Genomic DNA, 27,812 nt, shown 5'->3' with positions numbered 1-27,812 from the left:
CATTGGCATTGTGTGTGTTTGAATCTCTACATTGTCATGCGTTCTCCATCACCCTTCCGCATCATGTAGCCAGGAACAAAATGCATGGTAACAGACTTGCTTTTGTATTTGTCTTATTGATTACAAAAACCAGGCGATTTATTAAATGAAATTGACTGATTACTGAGCACTAAAACATTAATAAAGTATTGGGATAATATTGTCTCTTCATTTTTTTATTTTTGTTTGTTTAATTTTTTTTCATGTTTCCTTACAGGCTGGTACTGAATATGGTTTCTGTTTCCCAGAACATCAAACTTAACTGATATTAGGTTGCTGGGGAAAAAAGCATTTCTTAGTCTATGCTTCTGCTTCTGGAACATGTTGTATTTCTGTCCCTTCAAGTGGCTGTCAAAGTACCCATCAGACTGTTCTAACATTCTGCACATTTGTACAATAGTAATGGGAAAGTCAGATTTGTCCTGCCTGGTGGAACCCAGCCAGGCATTATTTCGCACAGGACAAAGACAATAATGCTTCTCTCCCCACCCCTTTGGCCTCTCTGTACTGTCAGTGTTCTGTCTCCTAGCTTGTTACTGATTTCTGTGATGCTTTATTTAGGAAAAGATGGATTTTATAATCAATTTTTTTGATGATGATGATGAAAACATGTGCAAAACTGAGTAACTTTTGAAGACTGTTATGCAGGCCTGCATAGCAATAATATGCTTTGCAAATGTGTGCTTGTTTTCAGATAACTGAATGGAATTTTCTAAAAATTAATTTCATTTCCTCTCCAGCCATAAGTCACTATTACATCCAGTTACTGAATAATTTTGTGGAAGAGAGGAGGATGAAGTCTTGACTTGTATTGGTTACCTGTAGAGAAAATAAGAACAGTTGATTGGTATACATTGTTTCTGGGATTGTCTAAATGCTGTTGTTTTGGGTGTAATCACAGTAAACATACCAAATTCTTTAATATAAATAGACAGTTTATTTTGTCCTGGGAAATGAGGTATCAGTGTTATACGTGCACAAATATAAAATAATTCTGTTGAAATATAGCAGAACTGGGGATGAAAATGCCCTACGGAATTGAGTTTTTGATGATACTGTGTCAGTTGTACTGTAACTAGCAAATATGCTTGAAACTAAGCACAACAAAGCTTTAAAATGTTTTAAGACAGGTTATTAGCTAGAATTGAGATTTCAGAAAACAACTGTTTGTGGTGGCCAATAAATAGTCACTGTCTTTCACAAGCTGGAATCATAAAATCACAGAATGGTTTGTGTGGGAAAGGACCTTAAAGGTCACCTGATTCCAACCCCTCTGCCATGGGCAGGACACCTCCCACCAGACCAAGCTGCCGAAGCTGTCCCCATCCAGGGATGGGGCATACACAGCTTCCTGGGCAAGCTGTTCCAGTGCCTCACGAACCCTCACCCTCAAACTGCTGAATCTCTGAATGGTCTCATACGCACCACTTTCAGAGTATAATATCACAATCACAAATTTGCTTGAAATTACCAAATTGTCAATAATCAGTGTTTTGTAGGTAGAAGTATTTGACATGTACGTGCCTGGCATACTGCCATGTTGATCAGATCTTTCCAGAAAAGTTGTAGATGTTGACTAGCTACTTTAACTTGACTTTCGTGTTATTTATTTAAAATCCGTTATGTTGGCACTACCGGTTCCTAATTGCTTTCTTATTTTATATCAATTTAGGATGCTTCAGGAAGAGTTAGCAAACGGGGTCATATATTTTCAATGGAAGAAAACCTTTCTCTTAAATTTGGCTTTTTGCCATCTGTTATTCTTCTTACTGACCACTATGTTCTAGTAAGTATTTTCAGCAAAACATCTGTCATTCTGTGCTGGTTTCCCCAGAGACTTCAGGAAGAATTTTCCAAATTCCTACTAGATTTGAATGCACTTTGCTTTTATCAGATGTGACACTGTTGGAACTTCACAAGTATTTCAAGTTGCTTTCCTCAAGGTGCACGCTTCAAGTGTGAATGTACCGCAGTGCAAACAAGCAGTTGCCTTCTGTGATTTAAACAGTTGTCCATTTTGAGGCACAGGTATACACACATTGTGTGCAAGCAAGAAATGGAAAACAAGGTAGTGGAGATGATAGAAAAAAGAAACATTAAGTCAAAAAAACTCCACTATGATCTTTTGTAATATGTGTACTGGCAAGAATGCCTAATAGTCTCACATAAGCATAAGCTGCTGACATTATAGCTAGCAAAGAGGAAGGCAATACTCCCACTTAATTCAGTAAGTTCCAGATTATATCCGGACATGTTACAGCTCAGTACATGGAAAGAAGGAATGTCATAATAATTAAGGTGCACTTACAGAATAACATAGTAAAGTCTATATTACTGTAGGTAGTAATTCTGAGCCAATTACAATACTATATTAGTTTTGTTAATCAATAAACAATATTCTCCACAATGTCTTAACTGCAGTTCTATACAGGACAGTATTCAGAAAATGTTTTATATAGGAATTGTATTTATACTTCTTCAATGGATGTGTTTTACAAGCACCATTTTTGAAAGATTTAGTTATGTTGCTCTCATGCGTCCAACTCAATCCAAGTCAGTAAGATGCAAGTTAATGCAAGTCTAGTAACTTTTAGAAACTCTAAGTTTTTTTTACTCTTTAGTGCAATGGTACCAAGACATTTTGAATATGTGTTTCATTAGAAATCTCTGTATCATTCTGTCATTGTCCAAAAGGCATGCTCATGGGTTGACTCTGGAAAAACTCCAGTGTTGGCAAAGAGTTAAAAACTGTTTTTTTCAGGCTCGTATGCTGTTTGGATTGATTGTGCTGATTCAGATTGCCTTGCTCGTTGCTTTCAGATACCTCCAAAAACCAGCACTCAGAGGTATGAATCAATGTTTATCTGTGTTTTAGAGGATCTAATTTTCCCTAAAACTATTTAGTATTTATCCGTACACTAACAATATATAAATAATTGTAGATTTTCACCATATGCATTTTACATCCAGTACTGTGTGTTTTGATTAGGTTCTTTGAAGATGCTGTTTTTTTCTAAGAAAATCTCCAATGTAGCAAATAAAGTCAATTAAGAGTTTAAAAACTTGTTCAGATATCTGTTGAAAAAAAAAATCAATCAATTTAGGTCTAAAGCTTTCATTTTAATTTTCTCACTGAAGAATCTGATACATTGGGAAAGGAGTGTTTTATTTTGTATCAGTTCTATGTGAATGTGCTTGTTTCACTACAGCTGTTGCACAATTCTGTCTGTATTGCTGTCACCTGAGTGGAGAAACACATTTCCTGCTACAAGAACAATTTCTGCTGATCTTTGCAAACAACATGAACAGGGTTGTGTCTTTCTGAAATGAAAACTAAGATCAGTTCTATCATAACCTGGTATTTTGTTCATTATAAATCTGATAATTGAAAATTAATACTGTTAAGCTGGTAGTGCTTATCCTTTAAACAGTTGTTTGAACCACACCTTACTAATGAGATTTTTCTGGAAACCACCTCCCTTCCTATTCATGTCGGTATGTTTCCCTTCCTTTACACCCATAGTCACGTAGCATCCTGAGGTAGCTACAGCAACTTTTCACACAGAAAAAGTTTTCAGTTATATTTATGGGATTTACCAGCTAAAAATGAAAAGAGCTAGCACTTTATGATCAACTAGGTCCCTGTAGACCATGGAAAGTGTTTCACAGATTAGTGAACAAACTTTAGAGCTCTTGATTTCCAAAGTTCAAGCATGCCCTCTGGGAGTTAATGCTTTGTGAGAAGGGCAGCCCTGTAATAGGTCAATTTCTAATAACTAGCTTCATTTGGAAGGCTCTTTGGAGCCTTCCCCAGTCTATGAATTGCATGCTGTGGTTAGATGAATATTGGTTGTGATTTCTTTTGCTAGTGTGACATGCTTGTCAAATGTTGACATTTTAACATCTAGTCTTCATTTTATCTGAGTTACTATCAGATTTCATCAAGTATCAAGCAGATCTAATCAAATACCCAGTTAATTTAGTCTGTGCTGACCTGCCTTTTTTGCATTTGCACAGCTACTGTTTTGAATTCTTATTTTTCACTTAATTTGAACTTTCTGCATATTTTTCATTCTAGCTAACTTTATTTTCTGGGTATATAAACATCATGCAGTTTTATTTGCATACAGTAAGTGTACTACTCATTTAGAATAGCAGCTTTTTCTGCTGTTATTAACATTGTTAAATTTATCAATTTCTTATTTCCAAATATCACAGTAATAGTAGAAATGCACTACCCTGCATTTATTCTGTACACATACTAAATATAATTTTTACATTTCTTAGTTAGTAGACTGAGTGGGTGATTTGTGCAGATTTGTTTCAGAAAGACCAATATTATGTGTGTGTTGCAACCTGAATCAAGTTTGTAATTCTGAAATGTTGCTTCTGTTTAGGAAAGCCAGGACTACTGAGTCTGACCTCATTTTCCCTTCATGTCTTCAGTAAAACAAACACCTTATATTACTCAATTCTGTTTCTGAATTTATACACGATTTTGGGTAAGTAACCTAGAGTACTGAAGGACGTAACATTACTATTTTTAAATTACACATCAGATTTTGATGGAAAAATAGACTTCTGACATCTTGGAGAATGGGGAGAAGCTACTTAAGTTATGAAGTTGATGTGGAACTTCAGAAGTTAATGTCCAAGGAAAATAAGTTTGCTCATTAAGAGCTGGACTTAAAATCCTAGAATGAATTAAGTTATTAAACTACCCTGAAAACAGAGTGAGTATTTTTAAGTTTAGTTTGGGTTTCACTTAATGAATAGGATCTGTACATTGGTATAAAATGAGCATACAGAATGTACATTTCATGTGACAAGTCACTAATACATCTCAGCTCTGATATCAAGAATTTTAGCCTGTTTCGCCTCCGATAATATGTTACTAAAATAGCTACTTTCATGGAAGTGAGTATAGTATGTGTAACAGTGCAGGTTGCCCATTTTGACTTTTAAACTGAGGCAAGCTGGGGCTGTTTCTGACTGTCTTTCATAAGTTTTATTGTAATTCTGGGGAAGGACCAGCATTTGAAAGGATCTGTTTTCACTTCTCTCATGAGGAAAACATTATCTGTGTTGTCACAAATTGTCACTGAGATGAAATCGAAAATATTTTCATTGCATGCCACAACTCATTGATGGACCATACCAAAAGGCCATGATTCATTCACATCAAGAATGTTCTTCAGATTGTTGTAGGTGAAAGATAAGATTTATTACTACGGACAAGCAATAGAGAAAGTTTTCCCCAGTTAAGCAGTTTGTACTAAGGATTAGTGAAAAATAGTTATGTCTATATTATATTTTCTGATGGTGCTCTGTTCGTTTTTCTTTCTTTTAGGACCATGGTTTGTAGGTGAACTAGTAGATGGCCAGCTGGGGGCCTGTTTTTCTTTCGGAGTTGTTGTTGGTGGTTCCTTCTTACAGGGCAGTCTGACATACGTGGTTGGGATTTTACAGGTATGTATTTAGAGATAAACAGTGACCAACAGCTTGCTTCTGGAATTTTTGTTTGTTTGTTTTTTATAGTTTTATAAAGAAAGGAGTTTTGGAAGAATAGAGATGATCAGTCAGTGTTAGGCCATGCCTGACTATGGCAAGCTCTTTCTAACCTTTCTTCAAATTTAAACTGCAGAACAGAAGGAGGTTTTGCATAGGTTTCTCAAACTTCTATTTTCCTCTATTTGATATTGCTTTGGACTCTCTGGATGCCTGGATTAGAGGCCATCTCTACAGGTTTACCCCTCTGTCTGATTTTTTTCTTTTTTTTTTTGGGTCCTCACACACAAGTTGCAGTGATTAAGCAAAAGGGACTCAATGTCCCAGGCAGCTCTCACACACTGAATAGTTCTTAGGATCAGTAGGTGTCACTCTCTAAGTAGACTTGAGTCTGGTTTTCCCACCAGCCTGACCTGGCTACCTTCTGGTTTTCCCAGCAGCCATTAGTCTGAAGGACGGGGTGTAGTTACTCAACATTTAATCCAGAGCAAGTCAGTGTTGCCTCTGTCAGGGTCCCTCCCTTATGCCAGTGCTAACACTTGTTTTATACCACAGTGAGCTGGGTCAGAGAGCTAAACTCACACAGAAGCCTTCCTTTTTTACTGTGCTATTATTTCAGTCAAGCTCCCTGAACCAGTTCCAATAAGAATCAGAAGTTTGTCAGTGCCACGCGCTGCAAAGGAGTGAGCAGGGATACTTGGCCTGGGACTGAGGCACAGGCAGACCCAGTTGTATCAGCTGCAGAGTCCTGGAAGTGCATCCTGAGATTCCAGCTATAGAAACTGCAGTTATCCCTTAGAATGGGACAGTTTTATGTGCTCTTATCTTTCTATGCAAAGATATGTGTTGCCCAGGAGATTTGGCTTGGTCATTGTCTTATTTTCCTCTACTCTTCTTTTCAGATGTTGTTTTTCAACATGCCATTAATGGCCTATCTGTGCTGGTGCCTGTTGCTGCGGTGCCAGGGTCACAGTTTCCATTCTCACATCCATCACGTCCGACGCCTCTTGGCTGTGCTTATTCATCTGGCAATGGCACTCCTGCTGGCCTGGCAGGTCTATTCTTGCTATTTCTTGCAGCGAACCTATGGGACCTTGGCTTTCTTCTTCTCCCCAATGAGAACGTGGCTGGTGGTGCTGACCTCAGCTCTGATTTATAAAACCTGGACACTTAAACCATCTGAGCTCAGAACTTACATAGTAGAAATGAAAAACTGTCAGAGCTCCTGAAATACAATAAAGTAGTCCAAGTTCGTCAACTTACAACTGTCAAGACACGACCTATAGTTTTGTGTTGCTGGAATTCCATACAGCCCAACTGTGAAGTGGTAAGATCTGAAGCTGCACCTGCATCGCTACAGAACTGTAATAAATTGTAAATGTATAACAATATGTATTATGTGCTTGTATTATACATAGGCAGTATACTGTATAATACATGCTATATAATACAGTTATACATTATACGTGAAAACTATACAGTAAATTGTGTAATAATCTCTAGATAGATCTGTATGGATCACTAATTGAATTGTTTGCTCATTACTGCTGTAATACTTACTTTTATTCATTACATTCTTGATTTTTATAATGCTGGGACAAATGTGAATAGATCTTGATAAGAAGCTCCAAGATTTATGCTTAACTTCGCTTTTGATTTCAAGATTTACATATATTTCTATGAGACTTAACTACAAGACCAGACCAGATGTCTTCATGAATTAATGTTTATTGCAAAGGTGCTGTGTGGCCTTCCCAGTAAGTCCTATGCTTACACACTCTGTTTTCAGTTCATAATGCTTTTTATGAGCAGTTTATAGGCCACTAGGTGACTGTATGCGTATTTGTGTGTATGTTTACCTGAGCCATGGTGTTAGCCTTATCCTGAGAGTGCTGGTTAATTAACATTCTCCCTCTCTGGGAGGAAATAGTTGTTTTCCCACTGTTGAGGTGCTAATTTTCCCACTTTCGACCAGTGAAAGGACTGTGAATGATCAATGTTGCTGCAATTCCCAGTTGTAGTCAGACTTCAGCTTTAAAGCAAAGAATGAAGACGAAGTTATCAGGCTGGGAGAGACAGAAGGAATCCTGTGATCTAATGGCTATATTATGCCTAATTTAGGGCCTCAGGACTGTATTTCTGGGTCTCAGTCGAATAGGTGGACAAGTGACCTAGGAAACGCATTTCTTTGTTTCTGTTTTTTCCTAAGTCTAAAAATGATAGAACAGTTACATTTATGAAGAACTTAATGACCCAGAGCCAAAAAAGCTGTGTCTTCAGTAATTACAAATTTCCTCTGCCCCTCTTCTCAACTCCTCCGGGAAATGCAGTTTTTTAATAGTATATTCTTGTAAAATGTGAAGTTCCTAATTTTAACAATAGTTCTTTGTTATATAACAACACCTTAAGGTGATTGCTAAGCTTCCTGCCTCAGTTTCCCTATCTGTAAAGTAAGGAGAACTCTGGCCTGCTTCAAAAGACTGCTGTGAGTAGAACATTAGAAGTACTTCATGTAATTTAGAGTAACTTATTTTTGGTATGTTAGAAGAGACAGCGACTGTACTAGAAACAGCAAAAATAGTAAAAGAGCAAATTGAATTAGAACAGAAATGCTACTTACAGCTAAGACTTTTGTAAGTTTTAAAATCTGACAATCTTTCTATTCCTTAATTCCAATTCCTCAGTGATTGACAATATAATAGGACCAACAGTAACAGCTCTCATTTGCATAAATTAAATACTGAAAGTTCTTAAAGTACAAGCCTTGGGGTTAGCCTCTAATTTAGCTGTCCTTACTCATAAAAGCATGTGGTTGCCCACTTTAACTGTGAATAACAAAAATCACAAAGTATGTGAGCTTTCCCTTAAAATTATATTTACATGGATTTATATTTTCGTATATATATGGGTTTCATAAAATAGCCCATCTCCCAGAACACATCACCAGTCACTTAAGGGAACCAGTGATAACCTCTGACACATATACAGATGCTATTATAATAAATCTGCAAGCCACTCCATTAAAAAAAATAAATAAACCTTTGCTCCTCTGTTGCCCTGTGGTGCTCAAAAGGCACTAATCAACATTGTAGACTAAAGTGAGATATTCCAGGGATAACGGGCCCTGTGTTGACCCAATTAATTGCCTGGTTTGTGTCCTCTCTTGAAATTAAGCTCTTTTGCTCCCTGACACACCGCATTTCTCATGAGAAGATAACATGTATTCTAACTTTTACATCAATCAGCATTAGTGTAAGAAAGATTTCATAGCGCTGCATGGTTTATGACATGTTATTCCAGTTTATGGATGAATTCTGGATGAGAAGAGTTTAATTTTTTTACTTAAATGGAAGAAAATTACTTTGGCATTTATTGATTCTAGCATATAGGTCTTTTTCTTTTTAAAATATTACTCCTTGGCTGTTGGGGTTAACCGTAAGAATACAGAGGTCTTCTGAAGTCAAGAGTATCCTTTCCAAGCTGCTCATTAAGGGGACAAATAAGAGCTACACAAAATGAGTGAGCAAAGCAAGTAACAGATTGTGGAATCAGACTGAAATGTTATATGTTGCCAGCAGACATTAGTAAGATCTGTGGGGAAAAAAAATAACTTTTGTAGTATAAAGTATAGTATAAAGGTTTCTATTAAAATACCCTGCAGGTTTGGGTGGTTTTGTTTCTGGTTTTGATTTTTAATCTGCTTGGAGATGACGACTTGAAATACTTGACTCCCATTTGAAACTACTCTAAAAGTGCACTTGAAATGGATTTCCTTTTTGGAAGGAAGCGTTCTGAGATTACTTCTCAAATACATTTTGTTGTTTGTTTAATGTGTTTGTTTTGTTTTTAAGTTTTAGAAAAAGCATATGTAATTGTTCTTCATGATGCTCTTTGCTTATGAAGGAATTCTGTTCATCAGTGAACAACATGCAAGATGCTGTGAAATGAGTAATATAAATAAGGAAAGGCAATTATTTTACATGCATTACCAGTGCTCTAAGATCTGAGCAAAACTCGCAGAGGGAAGTTCCTAGGGGAATGTCATGGCTGTGCATAATTTCCTATAACTGTCATTAGTGAAGACCTGACTGATCCAGTGATCCCAATAATAAGCTCTCAGCAGTCACTATGGTGGGAAGTGCAGGGATGGGGGAAGAGGCTTTTTCCATGTGCTTTTCTTACTATCTCTGTGGCATATCTTAAAAAAAAAAAAAAAAATCTAAGAGGAAACAGCTTCTTTCTGGAGTGGCTTAGATATCCAGAGAGGTGAGAGACAGCTGCCTGCAGGGCACTGAAGGCTTGCTCAGGCTGCCTGCCCTGAGGATACAGAACAGGCCCTTCCAGTTTGAAGTGCTGCTTGCTGCCCACGTGGCTTTCTAATGGGATTGCTGTTGCTGAGTAGATGACCACTCTGTAGTAGTAGTAGAACATAAAGGCAGAACCATCCCAGTAGGAAGAGCATTGGTAGACAGCGTCCTGCCCTTTCCCAGTCACCCCCCAGAACCAGGAGAAGAAAAGGCTACTGTGCTGGCATCTGTTCAGACTTCACCCCCATCAGCAGGAGTCCTTGGCCCCTTCCCCAGCCTGGGAAGCAAGGAAAGCAGGCAGGGCAGGGTGGAGGTGAAGAGGAAAGGCTCCATCTTCCAGAGCTGGGAGTAGGGATGGAGAGAGGGTCTCTGAGGGTGCTGTACTCAGAGAGATGGAGAAGCCAGTCCCAGAAAAGGTGGGAGCAGAGGGTAGACCAGAGTCCTATAAAAACCTCACTACTTTTGTTCACCATTTGCCCTCAGACAGTCTCCTATAAAAATAAATTGCACCTCCCTATTGCATAAACACTGCTTAGCTACTTTCAGTTTTCTTTCAATGCTGCTGGCCTGTTCAGCCACCCCCTTACTGCCACTTCACCCAGAGTGGAGTGCTGCACTACTGAATCTTGCTGTCCAATCTATCTTTGTGGTTGCAAAATTCATGTGGCTAAATAGTCTTGACTTGTTTTTCAGTCTGTGCTTTTCCTAAAGAGTTTCCAGTTGCATGTCACAAATTATTTTTTAGGTTTGGAGTTTATTCCAGCTGTTGTTAGCCTTGCAGGATAATGCCTTCTGCCTGTGATCTTTCATCCTGCGGCAGCTTGTTTATGGACTGTATAAACATATCCCCCTTTGAAATGAAGCCAGTGAAGAGAAAGGGAGTGTAGAAATAGAGGAGAGCAATGTTAGAAACAATGGGACTAAGTAATCCTGCATCTGCTTCTTCCCCTGTCAATGCATTAAAACATAAAAGGAAGGGATGAAGCTATTTGAAAGGCATCTGCCTTCTGTCTCCACTTTTGCTAAAACTGCTACTATAAACTGTAGTGGGACCCACCTACGTGGGGGCTGGTAAGCTCTCTTCATGGTGTCTCTGACATTTTCTATGAAATCCTGATGCTAAACTGTATGGCTTAGCACTAAAGCACAGCCAACAGCAATTTTTCACAGTATAAATGGAAAAGAGATGGAAATGGGAGTGCATAAAACTAGTAAATATAAACAAGCATAAAATTGACTGAAATATATTTTAAAGGTCTGTCTGTTCAATGCTGTTTAAATTTTATTGCTAGTTGTAACAAGAAATGCTTATTTATAAAGATTGCTTAGTCGAACTTCTAGTACCTTACTGTGGTCACACGCCTTCCACTCTTGACTTCATGCTTGCCCTTGCTTAAAATCATATACCCTGCCATGCGCCATCACTGAGGTAAGGCTTTGGGGACAGGTGCTGGTCCTTCTGCAGTCTGTGACTATCTGCTACATCCGAAGTGGCTGGGATTTTTCTTAGCACTTACTTGTTACCTTCTGTTAAATGAGACCTCTCCTACAGTGCAAAATATCTGATTGCTGAAGAGCCGCACTGTTACAGTAACTAAGAAATTAAGGTGAAAAATATATATGTGTATATATATATATTTACAAATATGGGCACTTAGTTTAAAAGACTTTCTCCCTTTTGATTTTTATTTATCCTGGAAATGTAACATGAGCTAGGATTCACAAATACAGAAAAGCTTCTATGAGAATCCTAAATATTGGGGGTACCATGATGAAGTCTACTATGACTGTCCCCATCTTTTTTTTTTCTCCCTATAGTCATTGGACCAATGCTGACAGAACCCCTATTCCTGTCTATAGCTTACCTAATCTACAGGAATGCTGCAGCAATCAAGCTGCCTTTATTTCTGTAAGAATCAATATCGCAGCATGATCTCACTTTAGATCATCCCTCACATCATCATACTTTATTAGGCTTGCAACACATGTGGATTACTAAGCAATTGCTGTAAAAATAATAGTGCTGGGAATTTTATATTTTCTCATATTTTCAGTTGTGAAAAGTAAACTCCTAGAGGAGTGTCATTCCTGGAAGGTGTGTCAACTCACATAGTGCCAGATATGAGCTCACTTTGGAGTAGCTCTTTAGCAAACTGGTCAAAAGTACAAAATTCGTACTTTGGACAAGCAAATGCAACTCTGGAAACACAAATATGTCAGACTTACACCTTCACCCATAGCATATGAAAGGAAAACATTTTAACACCTTTTCAGTAGTGGTTATTATGATAGCTTTCTTATATTCATACAACACATGTTCACCACAGCTCATAGTTGAAGTCTCTTCTGAAATACACGGGTATGTAAAGTAATTGGAATACTTTGGATACTACCCTATGATATACTTCATTTCAAGCAGGCTTGAATTAAAACAGAAGGGTTCTCAGTTTTAAGACTAGAAGGTATTTCTCTCAAAACAGGCTGTTGAAGCTGAAATAAAATTTATAGATTGGAGGAAGCCAAATATAGGGAAATGCAAGTTAAAGGATGTTGAAATTTATATATAGAAAGCACTTAATCTTCAGAAGTGGAAGGAAATAGGAAAACATCGTGGTAGCACCACACGCCTAAAAAGCCATATGCATTCATGTGTGAATAGGCACACTAAAACCAAACAACTGAAACAACTGATCAATGGAGGACTTCATTACTAATTAAAATCGATACCGTTTCAGCTCAGCAGCAATGGCAATGCTGCTACTCTTACTTGTAAAAATACTCTTGCATCGATACAGTTTTTAGGAGCAGTAGCAATGGATCCACAGGTAGGACCAGCTTCACAGTTGGGGTGTGGACTGTTTACTGTTGGTCACCTGCGTGTCGAAGTGGGTTGTTTTCTTTTACATTTAGATATTTGCTTCAGGCATGAACTAGGATTTAGGAGTAGGAAGTTTATTCAGAAAGAATAAGTGTGTTAAAGTGCACGAAGGCCAAGCTGCTGCCTGGCAGAAGTTTTACTGCAGAACAGGGCCTGCATTGCATAACAGTCTACAGGGTGATGCTGTTTCAATCTAAAGTATGTGCATGTGAGAAGGAAGAAAAGGTGACAATAAAACAACATGACGTGGCATACCAACATACACGTTAGAGCAGCTGGTTCTGTTGAAAAGGCTGTATTCCCATTAGCGCTCTCCCAGTTAAATCCAGCTGATGTGACAGGAATCCAAGCCTGGAGAGAGTGCTCAGAATCATTGTATTTTCTCCTCTCTCTCGTTTAATACATGCACAAATTATAAGGTTTTATAAGTTTGCATTGCCCACATTTCAAGAGTGAGTACCATCTATAAATAGTCAATAAGCAGGGATTCATTGAATTTCATTCACCTGTTGCTGTCTGTCTTCATTTGCCAACAATGATTATACTGATTTTATTCCACAAAAAAAATTGGTTTCTGGCCCAGTGTGACACTGTTGTTAATGCTGCTTGAGTTAGTTATGTTGACGCTGGGTTCAGACTCTAGCTGAAAGTGAACCACTCACTAGTTAGGTAGTTGAAAAACGTATGCTTGAATGTTTTAGACCATCTAATGCTGTATTGCAGGTGTCTGTCTCTTCTTCAGAGTTTATAGCATCAGTCACTACAGAATGCTTTTTTCCTTCAGGGTCAGCTTCAACACTGGGAAATCAAGGGACTGTTTTTCATGTTGCTTGCAGTTATATTAGGCACTGTTGATACCTGTTGTCTTACTTTCCACAGTATGCAAAAGGATTTCTAATGCCAAACTTCTTGGATAACATTTCTCTCCTATTTCTTGGATTCCATTTAGTTTGAACCTAGGCAGTGACTCAAGCAGATCTAGAGGATCCGTCCTCTGCACAACTCAGCTGACCCTGCTGTTTGGAGGCACTTCTCATAAAGGCAAACATTAAAAACAAAACCTGTAAGTCAAAATGTGTCATGATCCTATTCACTAAATAAACGGGTCAATGTTTCTAAATGTACATATTCTCATGTCCTTGAGATAATTATCTGTTCCCTTTTCTGCTCCTTCATCTTGAAGACATACTTAGTTGAATCACTCTCATCTGGCTTGAGGTTATGTTAATCAAACTTGGAAATGGTGACTCATTTTTTTCAAGTTTCCCCGTTGAGATGGTAAAAGAGCATTGCTGCACCGAAATAAGCTAGCCCTAGAGCTGAACCTGCCTCCAATGAAAGTCTCAGGTGGTGTGCAGATGAAATTGTAAATGAATTAGGTTTCAAGTACTTTGAAAATAGGGTATATAATGATACAATACAGAGAAATGGGAAAGGTAATCAGTGGATATTTGTTCCAGAGGTCAAAATGGAAGTATCTTTGACATTATAGAGCTTGAATTCTAGAAATTGAATGTTTTATTGCAATTATCTGAAAAAATGAGAACACTTAAATTCTATGATGATTAGCCAGATTAACTGGACTGTCAGACTAAGCTTATACTAGTAAATTAAAAATTCCTAGAGAAGTTCCTGGGCACTGAGACAAACTAGCATGGGAATGGCACATATCTACACTAGTAAATTCTTCTAACGTCCAAAACCAGGTGGCTGCATGCAAATTGTTTACTGGAAATAGTTCCTGAGATGATCTAAATTCAAAACTATGCCCAGGTATTATTTGCAATTGTGCTAGTTGGCAATTGTCAAATCATGTCAAATATATTACTAGCTTCTAGTATAAATGATTGCATTCCTGTTTCCTGCTCTATTCAGTTTATTACCATGGGTTCTGCCTTAGCATCCCAGAATCTCTGCTTTCAGTACATACAGAATAACTTAATATTTCTTTTAATAAAATAGAAATTACTATAAGTAAAACTACCTCACTACTAGAGATAAAATCAAATTCTTTTTCCCAAAGCAATGACTTTTACTTAGAAACTAAGACGATCTGTTTTCCAATATTGCCTCCATTCATCATGGACTGGAAAGCAGCTTCAAGAGAAATAATGAAATAAGTTAGTGCCAAGCAAAATGTGCCAAGTAACTTCTTTTTTTACAGAAGAGTAGAAACAAACATACTAAATGGTTCCCCAAACAGGAGCAACCACATACTTATCCTTAATGATCTGCCAAATTAAGGAAAAACAAAAAACATGACAGTGTCTGTAACAAACTGCAAAAGGCAGATTTGTGTAATAATTAAAAATATGTATTTTTAAGTACCTTTTTGGCCCTATACAATTTAATGATTACATTTGTTGCTTCTGTGATAAGCATACAAACACCAAAGACAAAGCATGAAGGGCGAGCCCACAAATGCTGTTATTTTCACAAATTTTTGTGAAGGGAAAAGGCTTATAAATGCTCTGTGTAGTGCAATGAATTTGACAAATTGATGCAAAATAATAGATCTTTGAGTAAATAAAGCATTAAATATGACTGCTACATTTAAACAGATTCCTTCAAAATACATATGTGTACTACTAAGTAGCAACAATTAGAAATAAATGTAAATCTGTACATTTTGGCTAATGCCTATTCTAGAATTATTGGACTAAAGACTAAATGGGCTACATCATACTCTTTCCTGTTACTTGAAAGGGATGCAATCTTACAGCACATCTTGAGTCACCTAGCTCTTTAGCTTGGTCTCAGTGGAGTCACAAGACTCCCTTGTTTTTTATATTTGTTACAGATTTTAGGAAGAGAGTATAGGCTTCAAAGAAATTAATTTTGACCTTTTTTTTGGACGTCTGATGTTTTTTCCCTTTCCTTGTGCATACCTTTCAATATTATTTTTTGTTAGCAGATCAAGGCTCAAGTACTGTTAGAGACTGTTTTTCTAAAGCATAAATTTGAAGTTTCCAAAATACCCTTTTCTTACATACAAGTTCCAAGAAATAGGCAGCCCATTAAATCTGTAAGATCAGGATGACTGGGAGCTGCTAAGGTTTACACTTTAACCCTTTTCCTCCCTCCCCAAATAATAAAACTGGGGAAAAAAAGTCTCAAAATTTATATCCAATAATTTTTTTAATATACAATAACTTTCTCACAGAACATTTTAATACCTTGTGAAAAATAATACATTTTTTATTATAATACTAAAATCATGTTTTAAAGTCTGAATTGGCAAATGGCCTCTACTGCCACTGTACTTGGCCTTATTTTTAGAAAATGGTGTAAAAAAACTTACCACCAATATTTGCTAAGCCTTTTATCACAGTCTCTCTGACCTGTCAATACAAAAAAGTCCTCTTAGCTTTCTTCAAACAAGATTAACATTACTTAAGAACATTCAATGATACTGACACAGAAATCACCAAATCTAATAGATTCTCTTGCTACAATGAATAGTGTTCTACTTGGGCCAGGTTCTTTGATCAGAGAGAGGCAAATACTTTCTGATAAACCTGTAGGCAGTTTAGTCCTTCCATCAGGACTGGAACGTTTGTGCACCTGCCAAAATTTCACATCTCAGGATTTTCTGAGGGAAATTTATTGGTCTCCTGAAGAACCAAAAACTAATTTAGAAAGACCTCCCAAGGAAGAGAAGGATAGCAAGAACCTACCTGTCACAAAATAATAAATAGTGATTGCAAAGCTTGAAACAAAATTTCAGATGAGATCCCTGAAAGCATTCAGGACACTAAATAAAGAAGTATTTTTGAAGGCCTGATTCCTTAAGTCAAAAAGCACTTGCACCCTATGCTAGAAGAAAGAATGCAGACAGCAGCAGCATGTTGGTCATACGACAATCACACCATCCTCAGTAGGCATCCACTGTAACAGTGCTACCTAATAAGCTTTCAGGTACGCTTAAACATTCTTAAGAAAATCTCTCTTCCTTCCTGAGGCAGGGTAAGAGATGGACTTCCTGTAGGCAGACCACAATCTGAGGAGATAATATCAAAGGCCACAGATTAAATGTGAAATTCCTACCTTCAGTTTACCCTCTTGGATCCACTGACAGAGCTGTAGCACACTAGCTTCTTGTTTGTCCATGTAGTTCAACACCAAGAAACGTTCTCTGCGAAAGAAAGGAATGAACCTTGAGTTAAGAGATTGGTAAGCATATTTTGAAACCTGAAACTACATGGCAAGTATAAATTAACTTTCTGGCTATCCCGATTTTTGCATATCCTGCTGTCATGTCTGCCCATAGCAACCAAGAGAAACAGAAATGAACATCAAAAATGATAATTATAGCAATGTATTGACCAAAATCTCCACTGCCTTCTACTAAATCTTGTGAAAATTGTACTACAATGCACTGAATGTAAAATTTCATAAGACTTTGACCCTCATGTCTGCCTTAGCTCCACCTGAACCCTCATGAGAGATCCAGTGATCCCAAGAGTCATAATACAAATTCAATGTTTTACCTGTATACAAAGTTCCCATTATCTAATGAAAACCCAAACAATAAAAATGTGATTTCAATACAGTCACTACATCAGCTGCATCCTTCCCTTGAAAAATTTTTTTTTGATTTTCTCATTGGCCACTGCACTTGGAGAGATGGCACATGGCAAAACATCTGAGAAGAGAACCATGGCAACACCTTCCCTCATCCTGAAGAATCTCTCAGAGACTCCAAGCCTAAATTAAGCAATCACAAAAAAAACACAACATCAGACATCTATGTTAAAATGTAGTAATGTCCTTTCCCAATTTTATGCTGATACAGGCAAATGAAAAGAAAGAATTTAATGATGCTCTGATTTTAGCTTCCTTTTTTAGTATGGCACCATTCTGTTCCGATTACATGTGCCTAGTGTGGACCTGCAAAATATCTTCCAAACATCAGACTCACAAAGTCATGTGAGCAATCCACCTGGAACCTGGTTGCAAGTTCTGAAGGAGAACTGTACCTTGTGATGTTCCTTTCTTTCTGTATTTTTTCTATGTCAGGAGGCAGTGGGGGAGGATAAGGCACATCTTTGTTATACTGAGAAATCTGTCCGCACAGGATGATATGGCTGTTCTGATTCATCTGTTTGGGACAGCACAAAGTGAGATAAATTACATTCCTTGGTCTCAAAAAACACATTTTCTAGAGATGCACTAAAATATATTACAAAATGTTCACACAAATGTCCTTATCGAGAGTCACATTTCCTAGAAAAGAGTGGGAGAATTGCATGCAATCCCATTCAATGTGTGACAACATTTAACTAGATAAATGCAGGCCAATAGTGGAAAACTAAATGCTATACAGCATATGTAGCATTTAATAAGGTATTTAATGTGAGGAATACAAGAATCTGTTATCTTAATATGTGCCTCTTTTTTTTCAGGAGAAGGGAACAGTGGGACAAAGGAAGTTGAATACAGCTATTGGATACGGACTGCGATTTAAAGATCCCAAAGATGGGGTTGCCACCAAGGCCTCCCTGCCATGAGACAGAAACCGTAGTTTCGAGTTAACAACGAAGAGGGCTGGTCAAGAGCCTGTACGGAGGCCCAGCAGAGCTGCTCTTTTGTGAAGCCAGAAAACCAAAGCTAACAAAACACAAGACTACTGCACTGACAGAGAAGGTTTCGAAAAGAAGGTAAGAACATTACCAAGGCTGCTGGCCTGGAAGAAGCAAGAAATCAGAAGCAGAAATTACGTTTCTGTTACTGTACTGCCAAGCTAGCCCAAATGACAGGCACTGATGTCAAATATTTGATTTCTCCTCAGGATGAGGATCAGCACCAGGGTTAGATCAATGAAGTGAAAAGCGGGTTCTGCTGTATTGTATGCCAGTCTCCAGTGTGAATTAATTCAAAGCTGGGCGCGTGGACCTTGGAGAATAATGAGAATAAACCTGACAGCTGATATAATCACCTGACTTATAACTGTATCACTGATGTCTCCACCAACATTGTCAAAGTAAACATCCACACCACCTGGGCAGAGTTTGCGTAGTTGCTCTGCCACGTTCTCTTTCTTGTAATTGATAGCAGCATTGAACCCCATTTCTGAGACCAAAATGGAGCACTTTTCATCTGTGCCAGCAATACCCACCACTCTAGAGCAGCCCTCCAGACGGCCAATCTGCAGTTTAAAAAAAAAAGAACAATAAAGAGAAGTTAGATTGTTCATCTGCCCACACATAAATGTGCCACTGAGGGGACATGAAGTGATGTTACACTTATCCCCCATCCCATTAAAACCCAGGTGGCAAATTTTAGTGTACACTCCCATCTCATGTGACAATAGAAGCAAAAGAGCCTCTTTATATTCCCTCCTCACACATGGAGAAGGGGCAGATCCCAACAGAAATATGCTGTCTTTCCAAAGTCACTGACTGCAGGAGCTTTAGACTGTAGAACTACCAATGCCTGAAAGTACAGGAGAGCCAAACACAGTATAAAATCACCATCTGTAAAGTACAGTATCAGAGCTAAAAAAGGCTGAAAAGATCGAACAATAACCAAGTTAAATACATTCTTTATAGATTTGTTCACAAATAGTTGCTCCATAGTTCCTCTTTATCAGTAACTCTTAAGCTGGCTTGATACCTGTTGTGTTTGTATGTACATATAGATATATAAATGTTGATACATGCACAGAAACATACCCACAACATGTTCTGCAAAGCTGAGGAGAATAGAAAGGTCATAAATCTCAAAATACAATGAATGTCAAGGAAAACAACATGAAGAAGGTTTCCTACATTTGCTAAGGTAGAAAAAATGAAAGTTACCAGTCAACTCAAAGACCATACAAATGGCAGACTATAAACATGTAGTGAACACATGCATTTATAACATCTACTATATTTACCTTGGACCATTTTCTGCTATCTCAGCTTCAGGAAACTTAAGTTTCACACCTCAAATCTCTCAGTGAGAGTGTGAGCCAGATCTGCAAACCTGGCCCTTTCGATGGAGTTATACTTAATCATATTTATAATGATTTTATCTGTATGTTTACTAACCAGCATGTTTCAGGACACAAACTTAGTGACCACGTATCATTTCTATGTCTTCAGCCAACCTACCTGGCCTGCCAAAGAACCACAGGCACCAGCTGCTCCACTCACCACCATCGTCTGATTTGCACCTGCAGTCACGTGTCCTTTCTCTCTTATACCTAGCAAGGCCGTCAGTCCTGTAATTCCGGCTGCACCAAGAAAGTAGGAAAGACATCCATTCACAAGCTGTGGAACAAGCTACAAAACAAAAACACATGGTAGAATTGGATTTCTTTTTAAGGTAAAGTTTTGCTGTTACTTGGTTGTCTAATGATACAAGACTAACTCAGGATATTTACAAAGCAAGGTTCAAGGGGCCAGGATAAGCTAGCTATAAACTGTCTCTACCTTAATAACAAGTTTACACAAAATGAAACAAAGATTATATTTACATAGTTTTAGAAAAAAGTTTTCAAGCAAAGGCACTCACAAGAACTTAAATTATGGAAGTATCAAAAAATGATTGGGAAATAAGAAGTTTTCGGCAAGGGTAAATTATCCCTATGTTAATATATAGGATGAAATAGCACCACTAGCAAATATTAGGATTGCAGATCAGCAGCACAGCGGGTCTTAAAGTACAAAAGTACAATTTCTAATAAACTTCTTCAACTAAAATTTTCTGTGTTACGTGAGGATGAACACAATGTACCTAATCCACCGTTACCTCCCCATGTTCAATTTAACGTTGAATATCCTTTCTTCTGTGGGTGTAAAATCCCAAGTACAAGCTTTCACTAACACATTAGTGAAATAAATTAAATTAAACATATCTAAAGCCTTTCATGTCTTCTGACTACACTCCCATGGACCTGGAGTAGGTCTACCTACAATCAGGATAACTAACAAAATTAATTAGCAGAAGCAGATTCAAGGAAATGTATTAAAAATACAACAATTGAAATAATACTGTCATGCCTGATGACCAGCAAATGAATTCACATTTTTCTTTGTCAACGATTGAGAAAATTGATGCAGATTTGGCCACCTGTGAGCACGTCTACCCTGTGAGAACTGGTTTCTTCAATAACACCAACTTATTTTTTGATTAAGAAACAGTATAATTAGCTGCTAAAAAAAATAAATACATAAAAATGAGTTTTAGGAAAAGAAAATGGTGACAATCTGGATTTGGGGGGGTTACATTTACATTACCTTTTGTAGCAAGCTTCCATCCAGAATGGCCACTGTCTGCCAGGGCCAATTGAAGGAAGTTACAAAGTCTCCCTTGGCAAAGTTATTATGCTTGCTCTCCTCCACAACCCCAATGCCCCCACCATCAGCAACTTCAGACAGCTGCCAGGGCAGGAGGTAATCTGAGCCTGTATCTTCATTCATTCGGCAGCGCTGAAAGACAAGGCTTTAATGAGAAGCTCTGGTGCAACACATGGTTTGATTATATGAAGTTCAGATGAGGCTGGGGATGAGATATGTTTAAACCATCAAACACAATGGGCTACTCAAAAATCTCTCAATAAGCCCCAAATACTCATAATCTTCTCTTAGATCTCTCTTTCCCCTCTTGTTCACTCAGTACAAAGGACAGATCATTCTAATCTCCTTCAGCAGTGTTACCAAAGCCAAATGCATTCTACAGACACTGCCTCAAAGTCAGTCTCGTAACCAAAGACAACTGGCTTGGACCCAATGAGAATCTCCTAAATGCCATTCCTTAACCGGATGAATCATAGAAATGTAGGATAGGGAAAAATAAAATAAAATAAAATAAACTCAGGAACCATTAAGTCCGAATCTACGCATTGGCGAACAGAAAATATATTTAGAGTATCCATCACAGAGGACCATTTAATGAAACATCTTGAAATTTGAAATGTTTTCTATCTCCCCATATAGCCAAAGTTAGTACCTCAGTATTTTTAATTTTTTTCTTAATTTCTAAACTAAATATACTTACCTGAAATTAAGACTGTTTCTTTTCTACTATCCCCATCAATGTAGGGAACAAATGATCACCATTTTCTGTACAGCAAACTTTTACATACTAACAGACAGGGGTCTGTCTAGTTCTCCTCCTACCCTGCCTTCACTTCCATTTCAATCTACAGGTCTCCCAAACACAGGATTTCCACAGTTCTGCAGAATTAGGTGTAAGTGCTGATTATGGATCCATTCAACAGTCTTCTCTGTTTCCATTGCTTACGAAGTACTGCTACATTTTTGCCCTGCCATCACCCACTTAAGGAGAAAATCCGACTTTCATCTGTAAGCAAAATTGACAATATCTACGTAACATTGAACTTGAATCATTTACATGCTTGCCTATAATTCTTTCCATGACATATTCTTCCTCCCTCCTGCTTCATCATGACATATCCTTCTTCTCCAAACTCATTCCCTTCAATTTTCCATGAGGGAAAAAAAAAAAAAAAGTAAATGTGTATCAAAAAAGGCACAGTTGAGATAAAGCTGACACAAACAATTCTGTAACAATATATCAGGGCTCAGAGTCTCTTTCTGGTCCCATAAAGTCATATTCCTATATATATCACAAGCACATTAACTCCAAATTCCTTCCCAATATAACTCCAATGGAATGAACTGAATTACTTAGTTATACCAGAGGTACATTTGTCCTACAATTGTTAACTTCAGTATTAAACATCACAACAGGAACAGAGTTTAAGGTAATTTCTAAAGAAATTCTGGCTTAGCAGTAAGCTCATCACCTACCATGTAGGGATCCACAGAGAGATACAGGGTTCTAACACGTACTTGGCCCTCTTGCGCTGTGTCCGGTATAGTACTTTGTTCCAGTCGGAAGTTTTCAGCCACTGGCACTCCATTCTTACCTAGAAGTATTTTCAAATGAAACAAATATATACTGAATGTAGAGCTTCCCTTAATAACTAGAGCAGGCCTTTTTTGTTAAGGCAGTTCTTTTTAAAATATGTTACCTTATATGCTAAGGCAGGTATAAAACTACCAACAAACTTTTGGTTTTGTACCACAGGCTCAGATTTACACAGGTGCACTCCCACCACCCACACTAAAGGCCCACCCCCAAAACAGACTAATCCTCCGACTTTTCCAAAATGCCTAGTTAACCCCTCCTGACTAATGAGGACTAATTTATACAGAAAGGAACTTGAGAGGCTAATGAAGTATTATCTAACCTGTTACAAATCATCCAGTGTATTTAGCACACAGAGGCGTACACTAACCACTCTTCTGATTGTTCTTGCCATGTCTGTTCTGATGTGCAAGCAACCTTTCGATTTAGATTTTGTGCATTTTACTTATGAATATATATGTACATCTTCAAGTCTAGCCTACTCCATCTGAAAAGGAGCTCTTTGCATTTGTTGCACCGACCAGCAGTTTCCATGTCGTTTGTTGCACATCATTTTTATGAACAATTAAGTCAAATCAAAAAAACAAACAAAAAACCCCATATAGCTGGAACCACTGGCACTATAAGGAGTGAGCCAGACACACATCCAAGTTTTTAAAAAGGAAAGCTACTGCTATCAAATTTCATTTGCATTAGAAAAGATGTGTTTTCAGGATACACAATAGTTCTTACCTCCCAAGACTATTTTTGCATTTAGCAACATACAACCCCTCCAAAAAAAAAATACACACATGTGGTTCTTCTGCAACTGACAATTTATAAACTCACTATTCAAAAAATTGTGTTGGCATATACAAATGTGAAAGCAAGGAAGCAGACATTCTCAAACTGTGGATTTCAAAACCAAACATTTTGAAGCATGGGAAGACGAAAAATTCAGTATTTTTAAAAGAAAACAAAAAATAACAGCTATAAAATACTCTTGTTACCTCTACAAAAAGAACAAATGTCAGAACTAAAAAGCAATGCCTGAAAAACTTTCTTCGCTTTGACTCTCACACTTAGGGCTTTCTCATATATTATGTATGCATTATCTCTTTTTTCTCACCCAAAAGTTTAGAAGCCTCTATATACAAACTAAATAGACACACTTCACAGTAAACTTTGTTTATTGCTGCATACAATATTAAGATATGCAAATCTTGTTAGTTTCTGTTTCTACTCTCAGCATTTTGGAGTATTAGGCAACCATGACAAACACATCGTTCCCTGATTGCAGAGGAATACATACCAGGGCGTGAATTCAGCACTACTCTTTCTATAATCATCCCTGCTTTTGCAGCAATTTCACACTGGGTTCCTACAAAGGAAAACATTGTTGAAGGCCTGAAACATAAAATTCCTTGAGAAAGAATATAGGGCAAAGTACTTAGCAATTTGGAAATGGGGGGACAGGGTTTAGGTAACGCAAATGTTTCGACACTGCTTACAAATCCCATGGGAAACATAACATGCCCCCCGCTCCTAGGCAGCAAACGGGGAGAGCTCAGCAGCTGCTCAGCCAGGAGCATCCCACCAGGCACCGCTTGGCTCATCCACTGCTCTGCTGGCGTTGGTTGCAACTGCAACCTCATTACCAGCCACTGAGCGTGGCGGGTAAAAAGAATGAACCGCCAAATCAATGTAAATGCAATAGCTCATCTGAAATGCACTTTCACTACACGTGAAATCCTGCAGAGACACTTCCAGAGTGCCAGAATCTCACCTGGTCTTTCACCTGGTCTTTCTGATGTCTGCCACAGCTCATGCTTTTCAGATAGCTCAGCCAAAAGGCACAGTGGGTTACAAAATGTTTTTGGCTCTATTGTAGTTGGATTTATCTGACGTGGACTGATACCCTGTCAAAGCAATTGCCAAGCACAGGCCACATACTGGCTTCACTGTGAATTTGAAGAGAGGGGCCAAAATATGGGCCTCAATGACTTCAGCATTCATGCCCAAGAGTCATATAAAACAACTGCAGATGAAAAGTTAACTTGTGAACTGCATACCCACACAGTTAATACAATCTCTGTAATGTATATACTCAGCTAAAATCCTAAGAGGAAGGATGGCCTAGGACAAACTCTGGCAAATTGTGCGTTCAGTGCCACCTTCCATGTTCAGATTTCCTGTGTTGTCTGGATTATGTTGCTTTGAAATTATTTCACAAAATATTTTTCAGAACAAAATTCTAAATTCCTCTTCAAAACACTGAAGTGGGCAGGTCTGTTCTCAGAATGGCCTCATCTGGCTTTATAACGCATGAAAAAAAATAAATTGCATATCTTAACTTTATATTCCATGTCATTCCTGAGTAAACTTGAATGTAAATGGTTGAATTTTGCATTGTTGAGTACCTGAATCCTCTTAGACTAGCTTGGCTGATAACATTTGCATAACAAAATTACATTCAAGTGGTCCAGCTATTATCCTCAGAGCAATTGTCTTAGTATCTCAGAATCTGTGCTAATTCAATGAGCATTTTATAAACTGCCAGATGTATCTAGTGCAATTTAAAACCCTCCAGTAAATGATTTATGCACATACAGAACTTGGGGTAAGTTTATGGCCACTAATGACATTGCTCTGTGCAGAAACAATGAGTGAAGAATGCAGTGAATATAAACCAACAGTGATGTGACAGTTCACATGAAGTCTGGGCAAATCATTCCTCTAAACACTATTCATATTCACTGCAAATCTACCCATGGTATTAAGGGTTTGATCCACTGGTTATAAACTATGCAGAACAGGCAGAATTGCTGTACAGCTCCTGCCTTACAGAAAGGTCCACTCTCAAAACTGCATGGCTGACTATTTTTGTTGTCCTGAAACTAAATACCTTTATTATGCAAAGACAAAAACCCAATCTGAACAAGAGATCATGAAAAGCATTTTTATTATGCCTAACACATACATGAAATATCTGCTTTCTACTATTCTACAGAGAGAGAAAAAAAAAAAGCCCAATAAAACTATTAACAAATTAAAACAAAGGAAAAGCAATACAGACTGGCACAGGAAGATGAGGGTGGAAAAATACACAATGTAAGTTTAGAGTACTTCTTCGAATGACAGAAGTTGTGAGGGAACAACAATGCTATTGATTTCCCAGGCCATTTTCACACCTTTTGGTTGAGAAGCCTGTGTACTAATTCAATCTGAACATCTTCCAGATACTGTGAGTGGGTGGACAGAAAAAAACAGAGGCTGGCAACTGAACTGCCACTCGTTCTGTGACAGCTGACACAGTAAAATAGAACACTGGAGATGGACATTTCCTTATAAATGTGATTGCACTTATCGTACAGTGGAAGTCAATAACCATCTTACACATGCAAATGTTGACACCAATAGCATAACCAATAGCATAACATAATACAAAACAATCAAACTTTCTTCACATCTTAAACAATTGGGAAGTGAATGAAGAAAATAAGTAAAGGCACTATCCTTTAGCACCATTGACCTAGGAAAGCTTTTGGAGAAAGAGCACAGATTTTTTTAAGTGAAATAAAGTAGATTTGGATCATATACATAATCCTTTTTGATATATGTGTAATGCAAATATTAAGGACACTTCTGGTTTATTATTTTTTTTTAATTGTAAAAGACCTACAAGAAATCACGTACTACCATTCTAGCTTTTCCAAAAAAAAATAGACTGAGCTATTTTTATTCTTTAAACCAAATGGAGTAAAAATTAACTGTGAGTTTTAACATCATCTTTCTATGTCAAGATCACCTGACCCACCTTTTGAGTAGAGGAGCATTAGGCAGCACAGCAGTACCTCCAGGGCACTATCAAACACATTTTAGCCCAGTTTTATTCTTACCCCCTTCTCCCCTTGTCTTTCTTCTCCCATTTTGCAAACAGACACATGGCAACTCTTTTTAAAAAGGATAAATAGATTCCTTAGCATTAAAATGCTCTGGTTTGTTTGTCCTTGGCTTGGTTCTGAGAACTACCTGTTTCCAAGATTGCCCACGAAACACTGTTTTCAGTTGCATATACTTTTGCCAAAATAATTCAGCTGCTTTCAAGCTGTCAAAGCCCTTGCCAGGTGCATTCTGGTGAAAAAAAAAGGAAGAGCTGGTAAAAAGAAAAAAAAAAGGCAGAAATTTCAAGGAAGAATGATTTGGAATGAGGAACATGCAGTAACGAAGGACTAGCACTACAAATCGGTGAGAACGAAAAGAACGGCAATTAAAGGCTAGCAAAGCAGAGAAGAAATATAATGGAGAGATAGGACTGGAGAAAATGGGAATGATGAATAAGGATATGGAACCACAAAAACTGATGGAAAAGAGCGGCAAGATCCTTAGGACTGGGAAAAAAAGAAAGAAGAACAAAAAAAAGTAACTATGACTGGTAAAAGGAGGAGAATGGAAACAGAAAAGTGAATGAAAAGAATTAGTCACCAAAGTCTTTTGTTCACCACTCCCCTTAAAAGCTCTGCGTTAGAACAACCTTAATTAAATTGCAAAGCTTTCAAAAAGTAGAAGCCAGACTCAATATGGACTGCCATGAAGGGACCCAGTAAGGGCTGAGCTCAGGCTGCAGTCTTTCCCTCAAGAAATTTGTGGGGAAAAAAAAAGAAGTAAAGAAGTAGTAGGATCTTGATCCAGCCTCCTTTTTATTTGACATTCCCAGAAACACGCAATACTGCTGAGCTTTGTGTGAAACTTGACTGACATACAAAACTCCAATCAAAACTCTGATCAAAAACTCCGGTAGGCATACAGACTCCTGTCTACACGCAGATGGACTGTATAAACTTTGCTTTTTTTTGTTCAATAATTAACTTGTGTTGGAGTAGCTGAAAATGGTTTAACAGAGGACCCTGGGCCACGGCCTGGTCGGCGGGCTCCATAAAGCTCGCTTCACGCTCCTTTTCTGGAGACTGAGTGATCCCGAAGCCTCTTTTGACCAGCGGGGAGCCGCTCACCCCTGAGGGGACGGCCCCGTGCCTGAGGCGCCGTCCCGGCCGCCACTTCAGGCGCCCCTCAGGCCCGCCCCCTCCCCTCGCCCCCCGCGCGCGCGCCCGGCGCTCGCGCTCACCTTGAGCCGCGCCCGCAGCGCTCCGGCGCCTCCGCGGCGGGGCCAACGGGCGGCGGCGCGCGCGCGCACGGCCCCGCCTCCCCGCGCACGCGCA

General features: G+C 38.2%; 2 protein-coding genes across 6 annotated transcripts in view; one reads left to right on the top strand and one right to left on the bottom strand.

Annotated features, from left to right (window-relative positions):
• TMEM62 (transmembrane protein 62) overlaps positions 1 to 18,669 on the top strand; it is a 30,751-nt gene extending 12,082 nt beyond the window's left edge. For 2 of the 4 annotated variants that reach the window (XM_083839317.1, XM_083839318.1), the window contains 5 exons: positions 1,712 to 1,825; positions 2,801 to 2,885; positions 4,437 to 4,541; positions 5,390 to 5,508; positions 6,450 to 7,188. In XM_083839317.1, the coding sequence (XP_083695443.1) occupies positions 1,712 to 1,825; positions 2,801 to 2,885; positions 4,437 to 4,541; positions 5,390 to 5,508; positions 6,450 to 6,776 (750 nt within the window). In that variant the 3' untranslated portion in view covers positions 6,777 to 7,188. Of the gene's footprint in view, positions 1 to 1,711; positions 1,826 to 2,800; positions 2,886 to 4,436; positions 4,542 to 5,389; positions 5,509 to 6,449; positions 7,189 to 13,681; positions 13,796 to 16,697; positions 16,906 to 18,137; positions 18,393 to 18,523 lie in introns of those variants that run through there. The other 2 variants (XR_014585387.1, XR_014585386.1) reach the window with 2 other exon arrangements.
• On the bottom strand, positions 6 to 27,812 carry PTGR2 (prostaglandin reductase 2). 2 transcript variants are annotated; one of them, XM_083839361.1, is made up of 10 exons: positions 27,719 to 27,796; positions 23,906 to 23,974; positions 22,494 to 22,612; positions 20,958 to 21,149; positions 19,830 to 20,000; positions 18,671 to 18,880; positions 17,712 to 17,833; positions 16,780 to 16,867; positions 16,034 to 16,073; positions 6 to 858 (listed from the first exon to the last, which is right to left on the bottom strand). In XM_083839361.1, exons 2-10 carry the CDS (start codon positions 23,940 to 23,942, stop codon positions 803 to 805), a joined length of 1,035 nt encoding a protein of 344 aa, XP_083695487.1. In that variant the 5' UTR covers positions 23,943 to 23,974; positions 27,719 to 27,796; the 3' UTR covers positions 6 to 802. The 2 variants fall into 2 exon arrangements, with proteins under 2 accessions (XP_083695487.1, XP_083695486.1); XM_083839360.1 differs by lacking the exon at positions 6 to 858 and adding an exon at positions 11,513 to 14,829 and having other exon boundaries at positions 27,719 to 27,812.

Source organism: Anser anser (assembly GCF_964211835.1).
Source record: "Anser anser genome assembly, chromosome: 5".
NCBI classification, from domain to species: domain Eukaryota; kingdom Metazoa; phylum Chordata; class Aves; order Anseriformes; family Anatidae; genus Anser; species Anser anser.
The sequence above is the reverse complement of the archived record's forward strand: the minus strand, read 5'-3'. Positions and strand labels throughout refer to the sequence as shown.

Bases quoted from the DNA above. Each gene is read 5' to 3' on its own strand.
- PTGR2 (XM_083839360.1), bottom strand. From the start codon at position 23,942: ATGATTATAGAAAGAGTAGTGCTGAATTCACGCCCTG. The intron at 17,834-18,670 runs GTGATTATATCA...TGTCCCAAACAG, and splicing joins GTGATACAGTTATAAGTCAG to ATGAATCAGAACAGCCATAT. The intron at 16,074-16,779 runs GTAGGAATTTCA...TTGTATTGACAG, and splicing joins TCCAAGAGGGTAAACTGAAG to GTCAGAGAGACTGTGATAAA.